The sequence below is a fragment of the Centruroides sculpturatus genome, unplaced genomic scaffold, assembly GCF_000671375.1.
Source record: "Centruroides sculpturatus isolate CEXI.00-Female unplaced genomic scaffold, Cexi_2.0 scaffold398, whole genome shotgun sequence".
NCBI classification, from domain to species: domain Eukaryota; kingdom Metazoa; phylum Arthropoda; class Arachnida; order Scorpiones; family Buthidae; genus Centruroides; species Centruroides sculpturatus.
In genome coordinates this window covers 26102-38003 of record NW_019384660.1, presented here as the reverse complement: position 1 = coordinate 38003, position 11902 = coordinate 26102, and the positions used below count along the sequence as shown (strand labels likewise).

Sequence of the window (11902 nt, the reverse complement as noted above, 5' to 3'; positions counted from 1 at the left end):
CAGAACTGCAGATGAGTTTCAGTGAGTGTGAGTTCTTTTGCTGTTAAAATAGTGTAAATTTGTAAAAATATTTGCAAAATAACAAAAAAAATATTGTTACAATGAAAAAATATTTGTAAAAATATTTGTTTCATTGTAATTTCACAATTTCTACAAAATTCCCAGACAAAGTTAATAGTTCACTCAGACAGCGAGTCAATTTCCAGACTGTCCAGATAAAAACTGGATGGGTGGTAACACTACTGGTGATAAATAAAACAAAAACCTCAGATCATTCTGTCGTAACTTTCTTCTGTACTCATCGATACATACGTCTCTTTTCAGCTCTCTCCAAAAAATAAATCCTCTCCTTTTTCGAATCTTGTGCAGTCCACTGCCAATACCCTTTTTGACCAATCAGGTGTCATCCCTTTTGTTCTCTAAACAGATCAGACCACTGGGTCACCCAATCACGGTGTGGTCACAGGACAAAAGCTAGAAGTAAAGTCTCACAGTAGGAAGATGGTATAAGGAGAAAAAAAGAACAAGAAGACTTAATCAAGCCATATTTATTTATTTAGCACCCTTTTTAGAAATCTCATTTTTAAATTAAAGATGCATTAATGTTTTTCAATTGTCAATGCCTGAGGATACCACATCAACCAGGCCAAAGACATTAGCACTATTTTTTAAAAATCCCTACTGTTAAGGTGCATTAAATACTTTAGCTTATCAACCAGTTTTCATTTAATCAGAATGATTTCTGTTTCAGTTTTGTGTCCTCTCATCTTAAGATTTTGTCAATTTTAACAGAAACAACTCATGGAGTTGTTTAGCACCTCAGTCAAAGAACCTAATAGGTTGTAAATAATGCCATTTGCTAATGGATAAACTGCATTTATTCAGAAACAATACAAACTGGAAACAATGCCAAATAAAATATATATTCTTAATTACTGTGTATTTTTGATAATTTTTAATCCATTAAATTTACTAACAAAAAAATTCTCTCTTTCTCAGATCAAAGTATCACAACAGTTCTTTATTAAAATGAGTCTACCATATACAGTACTAAAAGGAGAATCTGTTGCAATTCAAGTTGTAGTTTTTAATTATAATTCAAGACCTGTTAAGGTATTGGAAATTTAAGAGGTAAATTTGTAATATATTTTATGTTTTCTGTGACAAGTTTATTATTTATTTTAGGCAGAAGTAACCATGGTAAATAGTAAAAATGAATATGAATTCACAATTGCTGGTGGAGATAAAGTTGAATATCAAGATAAAAGGGAGAGATCAAAATTTGTCACGGTGAGTGAATTTGAATAAATTTATTGAGTGTTCTTGAACATAGAAATTTCTTTTTTTAAATTTTAGATAGCTCCAAATGAAGGAACTCCAGTATCTTTTCTTATCACGCCAAAGAAAGTAGGTTATATTGACATCAGAGTTGTGGCCAACACAGATCGTGCAAGTGATGCCATCACAAAGCGATTACATGTTAAGGTTAATAATAACTATAATTAAGTTATTTAATTAATTTTTGTTTTTAATGATTTCACAATTAGAAATTGTAAGTTATTATACAATTTTACAGCTTGAAGGCAGCACACAATACTTCAACAAGGCAATGTTTGTGGATTTTTCATCTTTGGGAACAGAGCCAGTTAAAGATAATATATCTATTCCAATTCCTTACAACAGTATTGAAGGTTCACAAAGAATAACAATTTCTGGTGTAGGTAAGGAAATTGGACAAATTCTTATTTTAGAATTTATTTATATAAATAAATAATCTTATAATGTAAATAATTTTGGTACTTAAATAACTAGCTAATTCTTGCCTTTAGATGGATGATCATGTAAAGGATAGAACTTAATTCTTTATTAAATCTACATTTCAGTATACAAATTGTAGAAATGAAATAATTTGACAGTTTATTAAACTAAATAGAAACTCAAACTGCTATTCATATTTCTTCCTTTATTTTTTGGCTTCCTTAAAATCCTTCAACTCTTTTCTGTCTGTATATAATACATTATTAATTTGTTTTTGCTTGTGACAATGTAGTTCCTTTTTATAATTCCATAAATAAAATGTTACCATTTCCATAACTTATATCAGTTTCTTACTTGGGATTTTGAAATCGGTTTCTAAGATATTTCTTTGCATCAATAAGAAAGCAGACAAGAATGAGGTTTTGCTGTTTTTATGAGTGCTAATCAGTTTGATTGCTCTTCATAAAGGCTCATTTATATTTTGTACATCGCTCGAATACAGTCATATTAGAGACTTTATATTGTGCAAATTATCAGTGCTGTTTTTGGTGATAGAACAAAGAGTAAATATCAGATAAATTTTTTCAAACTATCTGAATAATGACTGGTAACGTCTGATTAACATTAAATAAACTACTGTCACAAAATCCAAAAGTAACAGAAATAGTAAACTTATGTTAGTGAACATGAGTTTACTATTTCCTGAAGATATTCATTTAATATAGAGAAAAACTCCATGTTAAATGGATATCTTCAGGCTGTTAACATTCTAAATTTGAACTGCATGAGATGGAATGCCTTGATATGAAATATGCAGGTTTTATTGGAATTTATCTGATAATTTTGTTTCATTATGATCAAATTGCATAAATGTGGGAAACATCATTCATATGATCAATCAATAAAATAAAACAAAAAAATACTGCATATTTAGTAACCAAACTTTATTTTTGGACTGTTTTAAGTCGTCTTCGGCTTATGCATGTATAAAATGAAGCTTAACTTAACTAATTTACTATCTAAATAAGTGATTTTGTTTTGTTTAATTGTATTGATTGACTGTATTAAAATTATGATTAGTTGTAAATTACAGTAGACCCCCCATAACATGGTAGATACACTCCGTGTTTTATGAAATTCATGTTGTACAAGTCCATAAATACATGAGTCAATCACAGCCTGGCATGTATGCAGTTTACGGACTACGGCTGTTTGAAAAGTTTTCTTCCATAAAATTAATCAATTCTAGACTAATTTGACTCAACATTTCCAAAACACGTATAATTTTTTTGGATTAATCCATATAAACTATGCTATAAACAAAAAAATTGTAGGATTACTTACTGAGTGTGCAGCATTCAACGACGCCATTGCTTAAGCTTGTTTTCGTCATGGAGCGGTGCATCAAATGGCGAGCACATGTTCCCTGATAAATTATTTTTCTGCAAAAAATTTGCTGAACTTTGTAGACATCATTAATATAAATATAATTTTTATGGCCATTAAATAATAAATGGTTTTTAGTAAGTCCGCTGCTCGTTTAAACTCAACTGTTTCTGCAATATCTGCTATTGGTCTAGATTTGACCAATCCTGTTGCAACACGAGTCGGGGATGATGTTTTACCATATTTTACGAGTTTCTTTTAGCATGTTTATACGAATACAGTCGCAATTATGAATACATCCTTATGGTATAAATTTATGATATAAATTACAAGGAATATAATTGATCTTTTCATATTGAATATTTTAATAATTGCAATTAGTACAAAAATCATTGACTGGACAGTTAGAAAAATTATAAAATTTTAGAAAAACTTTAATAATAATTTTATGTAAGTGTAACTAAAATACAGCCTAAAGAAATCCAGCTTTTACATATTTAATTTCTACAAATATCATGCATAAGATATTGTATTAAATGTATTTCTGTGTACACATTTAGGAGATATACTCGGAGTTGCCATCAATAACATGGAACAGATTCTTCGTCTGCCTTATGGATGTGGCGAACAGAACATGTTGACTTTTGCATCGAATGTCATCATAACAAATTATCTCATTCGGTCTCAACGTCTGACTAATTCCATCAAAGACAAAGCAATAAGATTCCTTCGATTTGGTAATTCCATCCTAAATTTTTTTATTTAGTTTCCTATTAAATTTTGAATCTTAATTTTTATTAATATGTTCTAGGATATCAAAGACAATTAACATACAAGAGAGATGATGGATCGTTTAGTGGCTTTGGTCAGAAAGACAGAAGTGGAAGTATCTGGTAATGTAATTTTGTTAATATTTGTGTTGGTCAAATGGCTCTTTGGTAAGATGTTAGCTTGCTGCCAAAGTTTGAATCAGTTCTAGATATCTATAACTCAGTGGCGTGCCGTCATTAGAAGCGTTGGAAGCGCCGCCCCTCCCTCGTATTCTCTAAAAAATAAATAAATATTAATTTTAATTATATGAAAATAATCGCACAATATTTTATTATAACCGCATTATGTATCTTATTACAAATTTCTATACTACACGTGGAAAAAAAATTGCTATTGTATATTAGAATATTAGTGGCGGAGTGGAATCTCCTGTATTTTCAGATTACGAAAAGCCAGATTTGCGCATGCGCTTTACAGAGCACCAACCTCACCCGGTTTAGCCGGTGGAAGCCTACGACCTTGGGTGAAAGCTGCACACATATAAAGATTCCAATTCTATCAAGGACCGGTTCTGGGCTGTTAGCCGCCTGCCCACTAGATATTTCGATTACGTGAATAACGAGTAGATTTATAACTTAACCCAACCGATAAGAATTTACTGGTATGTTTTTACGATAGTTCTGTATAGTTGACAGGAGTTTAAAAAATCCATTAAAATATTTGATATATTTATTCCGCTCTCCGATTTTATATTACTCACGGATTTCGATGTTAAACCAGTGATATTACGATTTCGTACATCCCATCTTTAAGGGGATGTAGAAAAAAACGTGTACAATTCTTGTATAATGTTAAAAAATTAACCGTTACTTCGACAGCGTCATTTACAACTAAATTTAATGAATGAGAGAGATGCACCAGGTACAGAAAAGGCTCTAGAATTTATTTTCCTTAAATTTACGATTTATGTATCCGTTGTCGTAAAAATTTGTCTTTCCACTTTTTTCCCGAGACTACAAATATTCGAGTACAAAGTAACTGGTTTCGACTTATTTCTACTTAAGAAGTAGTTAAATAATTAAGCGATTAGGGAATTGGGGACGTAAACAAAACCCTGATGAAAGAGCCGGAATTTTACTTAAACAAAAGCCTAACCGGACCAATATCTAGCCGAGTACAGTGGGACTGATTTCTTCGTAATATTAGATGTAATAAAGACAGAAATTTTTCCAGTTCAATGAAAGTGAGTAAAAGTTGTAAATTTTGGAAATTTCCGTGGACACCTGGTCTTAAAACGAATTACAGTAGTTAGAAAACAAATGACTTTTAAGTTTAACAAATTTAGATTTTTACAGCTATGATGAGAAACGTTTAAAATTTACAACAACCCTGTCGCGTCCTTTGAGATATACTAGTGATGAGACAAAAGAGACATTAACCGGTATCGGCACCCTCGGGATTTGGCAAGCATGCACCGCACCGCACACCTACCAAGACCGTCTCTGATTCCATCCACGAGCCACTGGTAGGGAGCAATTTTAACTAGGTGGATTGTTTTAATATTTAAAAAGTAAAGACTATTTTATGTTATTTTTATGTACGTTTCTTCACAAAACTATATTTATAATTTTCTTTAAAAGTATATTCATACAATTGAATATTTTGTACCAGGTATGTATAATTGTATATCATCACACATTTTATTTTAACAAGTAAGTTTTTATAATTTTATTTTTAATTTTAGCCCTTATATTATAGCTAGCAATTTAGAATGTAATTGTGATATCGAAAATTTATTTCAAAAAGTTTTGGCTCGAGACCATATAATGAAAAAGAAAAAATTTGTTCGACATTTTCATGATAAAATTTATGAAGATATAAAATGGCTTTGTGGATGCATAAAAATGCAAAATTTGTTTTGTTGGCCTTGCCTACTATTTTCAAATAAAATTAGTGTGTAGAATGAGATTGGCTTTGACGATTTAAATAATTTGAGTAAAGCTGGCAAAAGACACGAAAATCCTAAATCTCGCATCGATTCTTTCGTAAAATTGAAGCAATTTGGAAATCAAAATAGAATAGAATTTAACATTAGTACACAATATAAAATATATATTGAAAATTATAACAAGATAGTTACGGCTAATAGATATATTTTAATTAGTAGATGTTATCGAAGCGAGAATTGGCATTTAGAGGGCGTATAGAATCTATTAAATCTAATATAAGAGAGTTAATTATATTGAACTTGCTTATTTATTAAGTGCGATAGATAATCTATTAATTAAAAATACATTTAGAGAAGTCTGCGGTTTTTACTGGCTTATCGAACAAACGAATACGAATGGACCCTAGACTATTGCTGACTGATTGCCCCTGGAAGTCGGCTTATTATAGAAACACAGCTTCCCTATCATAAAATGTCACGGCACGCCACTGCTATAACTTAACATATGTAATATGAGCAATGTTTGCTAATGATATTGCAAGTCAGGACCATCTATAATGGCAAAACTACAGCCAGTCACTAGTCTTAATACAGCAATGCATTAGTATCAAATAATCATTATCAACAATCTTACTGGCTATCTAACTTATTGTTTCTTTTAATTTTAATAGGTTGACAGCTTTAGTGACCAAATATTTTTATGCTGCAAGAACATTAATTGACATAGATGAAGATGTCATTGAGAAAGCAATGCAGTGGTTGGTTCAAAATCGGAATTCTGACAATTCATTTGAAGAAATAGGTGAAATTCATCACAGACCAATGCAGGTAAAATTTCAATTTTGAAAATTTATTGGTTGATAAAATTAATTAATTTTAAAAAATTTATTTGGTACATGGCATGAGAATTATTGTATGTATGAGGGTCATTCTAAAAGAAAAGAACGTTTTGATCTGACGAGTCACGCAGTTCTCCCACCACCCCCCACTGCTGCGTCATGGACCTTCCCTTTTTTCACGCCAGTCTGATGCTAACAGAGAGCCGCAAAGATTGTTTACTGTTTATAGTGTGACTTTGAAATGTGTGACAAAATTAAAGATCCCACCAAATGTGAGGTTCATAGCATAATATGCTTTTTGAATGTGAAAAAAGTCCACTGTATTGAAATTTACAGACAGATAACCTAGGTTTATGGTCATGTGAGGAATGAAGCTTCAGTTCGAAAAAAATGGCAGGGATTGTCATCCACAGGCATTGTACTTCAGGATAATGCACATCCGCATGCTACAGCATTGACAAAGAACTTGCTTCAGCAGTTTAAGTGGGAAGTTTTTGAACATCCTCCTTATAGCCCGGACTTGGCTCCAAGTGATTACCATCTTTTCCCAAAATTGAAGGACTTTTTGGCTGGGAATCACTATGGAAGGGACAATGAACTGAAAGAGACTATTAATGACTGGTTCAAGAACTTGGCAGTAACTGAGTGTGCAGAAGACATAGAAAAGCTGGTGATATGCTATGACAAATGTTTAAATTTTGTATGGTGACTATGTAGAAAAATAGCTAAGGTATCATGTGTTGTAAAATAAGTTTTGTTTCATTATCTTAAATAAAAATATCTAGAAAAACAAATGTTCTTTATTTTTAGAATGACTTTATAGAAAATCCTATAAATTCTTTGTAGGAAAAATATCAGGAAAATTATGAAGAAATTTTAACACGGGAGTAATAAATTACCCAACTTCACTGCCTGTAACCGGTTTTGAACCCCATTAGGTTTGAAAACGTTTGCAAAGTCCTCTGCATTGGAGAGGAAAATTCGTTTAAAATAAAATTTAAACTGTTTAGTTTTCTGTATATTTTTTAAAATTTAAATTTAGTAATTTTATTTTTAAAAACAATTTTAAAATTTTTGTTTTCAGGAAAATAAGAATGCTTTGAGTGCTTTTGTACTGATATCACTTCTTCAAAACGGAGTAAGTTGATATTATTTGTATCAAATGAGATTTAATATTAATTATATATGAAATATTGAATTAATGCAATTGTTGCTTTGATGCTTTTTAACCTGGATCATAAAATGTCCTCTCTACACATGTGGTGACAGTGTCAGGAAAGTTAGAGTCCTGAGAGGACCTACATCAGAATGACAAGGAAACAACAAAGTTCTAATACAGATTATTGAATTTTGACTTGGTAATGTCAAAAAACTACCATGAATTTTGATCTTAAGTCCTGTATAGTAGTGCTTAAGATCACAACTGCCACAACTCCAAGCATATTTGCATTTTCCAAAAAACACAAGAAGAGTTTTCTGCAATTGGTGGTTGATAAATCAGCCCTCCCACTATCTACATTGAGAGGATTCTTAATAGTTTTGTTACATAACACCTCCAATCACACCTTATGTTTATGAGCTTGCTGACTGAGGGGAGAATCTTGAGTTTCACGTCAAGATGGACAAAGGCGTAATTCGTATATGGGTGGTGGTGGCGGAGAAACTGATGCTAGGCATCTTTACAAAATCCCATTTATTTAAAATGAAAGATTTGCTTACATATTTTAATACAAAGATTTTTCCATGAATGGCAATTGCCAACAAGAGAATTCTTTCAGATAACTGTTGATGGCTTGTCCTGATGGATATCTGACAGTAGTCCCGGGACAGTGATGAGATGTGTTCAGCAGGTGGGTGAACAAAACACAGCATACACTGGATAGAGATGATGGGAGGAACTTGGGGCAATATTGATGTCACTCGAGAAAAAGGTTAATGTGTCTGAACTGGTAGCACAATTCCTAGAAAAACTGCAATTTATTCAACCTTGAAATCTGGGGGTTTTGTAAGATTTTTGTCCTCAATTGCCCATTCTGATTGGCTGCTTTTCCTCATTCTCACTTTCCAAGTGGTCAATCACTTGTTACTATGTGTAACGGGATCCCAACTTAGATTGCAAGAGAGGTCAAAATCTAAGTTGAATTTGATCTCCCAACTAGAGATGGTTGATCTTAGAACTTAGTCTTACATTGTTTATGACTTCATATTGCATTTTCATATAAACAAAAATCTGTGTCTGGCTTCTATTTTTTTTTTTGTTACAAAAATAATTTTAATGTGAATTTTAGTGAAGGTTTGGACCTGTCCAGAGCCTCACATGTTGTGGAAGGTCTTGTTGTACTTCTGCAAAAGCTTTACACTCTTAGTTTGGGAACGCATATACACTTTACTATGTGTGAGTTTAGGACTTTTTTCTCCTTCCATCAGAGTTGAACCATGCTTTTGTGAGTATAGGATTAAATTTATAGTTTGACTGAAAGCATTATTTATTCTTCTTGTATTTAATGCTTTTATATTTATATGTGAAGCAAAAACCATTTTTTCTTTTTAATAATTTATCCTGATCACTCTTTAAGAAATATGTTATTTACATATATAAATAACTAGCTTACCCATCGCACATTGCTGCGATCTCAGAAGAAACGAAATGCAAGCAAACTCGTAATGATAAAATTAAATTTTCATTTTATCATTTTTATTGAAACTTATTATTATTATTATTCATTTTCATCGGGAAAATATTTCAAAGTGTTGTTTCAATTCTATTTATTTATTGGAGTGCTCGTGGATACATGATATTTTTTGTTTTTCCGTCTGGTGCGTACACGAATAAATCGGAAGGTTTTCCGACGCGTGAGCCGGCCACATACAGTTGTCCATGCGAGAAGCACGGATTCTCCAAATTTAGCCCACACACTTGCAGCGATTGTCAAAAGCGCGATATTCCCCATTTATATATATATTTTTAAATCCTTTATAATTTTAATTATTTAATTGCTCCTTCCTCTCTTCCTTGGCATGTTGTGAAATTTCTGATAGTTGGATAATAAACCGTTTTATTGTAATTTGTCTTTTTAAATTATTTTGAGTCGATATTAAAATTTGGAAAAGGGGGGATACCTAGATCGGTAAAATACGCGAATTTCTTCCTACAACTTCGGTTGTTGTTCGGGGTACAGTTAAGGTTTTAGAAGTTCGAGCGAATACATAATTAGCAATAAAAAAAGTTGAAATAAAGTGATTAAACAAAAATTATTACAAATATCGTAAATAACAAATGCATATATAGAGATATTTTTTGAAAGGGGGAAATGGTCTTCACAATTTGAAATCGATCTAACACACTGTGCGCGAATGCTCGTGTAAACGCGCGCCATCTATCGTAGGATAAATGTACTTCGCGGGAGTGTATTAAAAAATTAAAAAAACTTTCCAAAGTTTTATGGCAATCGTACTATGCCACAAACCTTCCCCAGAGTATATTAAACAACTTCCCAAAGTTTCACGGGAATCGGATAAACGGTGTGGTAATGCATGAAGGACATAGGACACACACACAGACACATTCATTTTTATATATATAGATTATTATGTTTCTGCAAATAAAAAATGGAGAGGAGGAGGATTTTATTAATACTATCATACTATTGTCCTTCATTCTCCTTGCATGACTTTTCAATAACTGTAAATTAAGCAAGGAGGGGAAAATATGCAAAAAGTTCTCAATATTGTTCAGTATACTGTTCCTGGAAAGGGCAACATAAACAGCTTTTTAAATATTGTAACTTCTTAATTTAGTAAAAAGCAGATAAATGGTAACAAATAAACTATTAATTCACTCTTGTAATTAATAAACATGAAAATTTACACTTTCCTCTCAATTTCCAGCATTCACTGTTTAAAAAATAAACCTAGTAAATTTTTGTTTACAAAATAGTTCCAGCTTTAGGATTAATTTTATTATTTGCCTGAAGTTCCTGTGTGATAATTATGATTAAGCACAAATTTTCTTTAAATAACTTATGTTTTTATTACTATAATAACAAATAATTTGAAGTATCCTTTATTAAATAACAAATTTAACTTTTTAAAGGCTGAACAAAACTATTCGACGGTAATAAAAGACATTGGAAATTATCTTGGTGAACAAGTGCATAGCTCTAGAGATTCTTATACAATGAATATTATTAATTATGCATTAAGTCTTCAAGGAGATCCACGACATGCTAATGTTGTAGAAAATGGAATTAACAAAATGGATGGACTTGTTAAAAAATCAGGTTATCTTTTGCATTAAATATATATACATAAAAAGACATATTATTTATTACATAAACTAACAAGAAAGTTAATTTGTTCTGATATTTACTAAACTAACTTTTAAATTTTGTATTTAAAATAGATAAAGGAGATAAGAGTTATTGGACAGACTCGGAAGAAAAGATTAATGTTACGGATAAACAATCAGACTATTTCTATTTACAACATTCCCAAGACATAGAAATGACTGCATATGCTTTACTAGTTTATTCACGAAAGGGTGAGTTTAATAAAGCAATACCTGTACTAAAATGGCTCGTTTCCAGTCAGAATGAAATTGGAGGTTTTACGTCAACACAGGTAATTTGATTTGTATTAATAATTTTAGACAAAAATACAGTCTGTTCCTGTAATAAAAAGATTATGCTTGTCCAATTTGTTACAGGATAGCATAGTTGCACTACAAGCATTAGCAGAAGTTGGTTCAATAATGTCCTCGACTGCAACGTCCATCAATGCAAAATTTAATTATGGAGATGAAAGAAGTAAAAATATAAGAATTAACGAACAGAATATAATGAACTTGCAACGAATTGATGTAAATTTTTTAACTTAATATTACATAGATTTTTTGATATTCAATTAGTTAATCATCTTGATTATTAAAATGCTACATTAATAATCATAACAAGAATTTTTATGCTTTTACATATATTAAGACAGATTTGTCAAGAATTTTTTAATCATGATGCATTTAAATGAAAATGAGAATATGGCTGGAAAATTGCACAACAATGCTTGTTTACATATTTTCCATTGTCCCCATAGTTATAACCAGCATTTTGGATATGAGATTCTACACTATTTTCCATACAATTTAGATTTGTCACTGTGCAACTTCCATATTTTCAGGTTCCATATTAGCCAAGAAGCAGCACCA

The 11902-nt window shown here is 31.3% G+C and overlaps 1 protein-coding gene across 3 annotated transcripts in view; it reads left to right on the top strand.

Moving 5' to 3' along the window:
- LOC111626532 (CD109 antigen-like) overlaps positions 1 to 11902 on the top strand; it is a 55451-nt gene that overhangs the window by 31155 nt on the left and 12394 nt on the right. For all 3 annotated transcript variants that reach the window (XM_023369934.1, XM_023369933.1, XM_023369935.1), the window contains exons 20-30: positions 1000 to 1113; positions 1186 to 1290; positions 1357 to 1485; positions 1577 to 1721; positions 3705 to 3881; positions 3956 to 4037; positions 6535 to 6691; positions 7787 to 7840; positions 10796 to 10982; positions 11105 to 11322; positions 11408 to 11560. In XM_023369934.1, coding sequence (XP_023225702.1) covers positions 1000 to 1113; positions 1186 to 1290; positions 1357 to 1485; positions 1577 to 1721; positions 3705 to 3881; positions 3956 to 4037; positions 6535 to 6691; positions 7787 to 7840; positions 10796 to 10982; positions 11105 to 11322; positions 11408 to 11560 — 1521 coding nt within the window. The remainder of the gene's footprint in view (positions 1 to 999; positions 1114 to 1185; positions 1291 to 1356; positions 1486 to 1576; positions 1722 to 3704; positions 3882 to 3955; positions 4038 to 6534; positions 6692 to 7786; positions 7841 to 10795; positions 10983 to 11104; positions 11323 to 11407; positions 11561 to 11902) is intronic.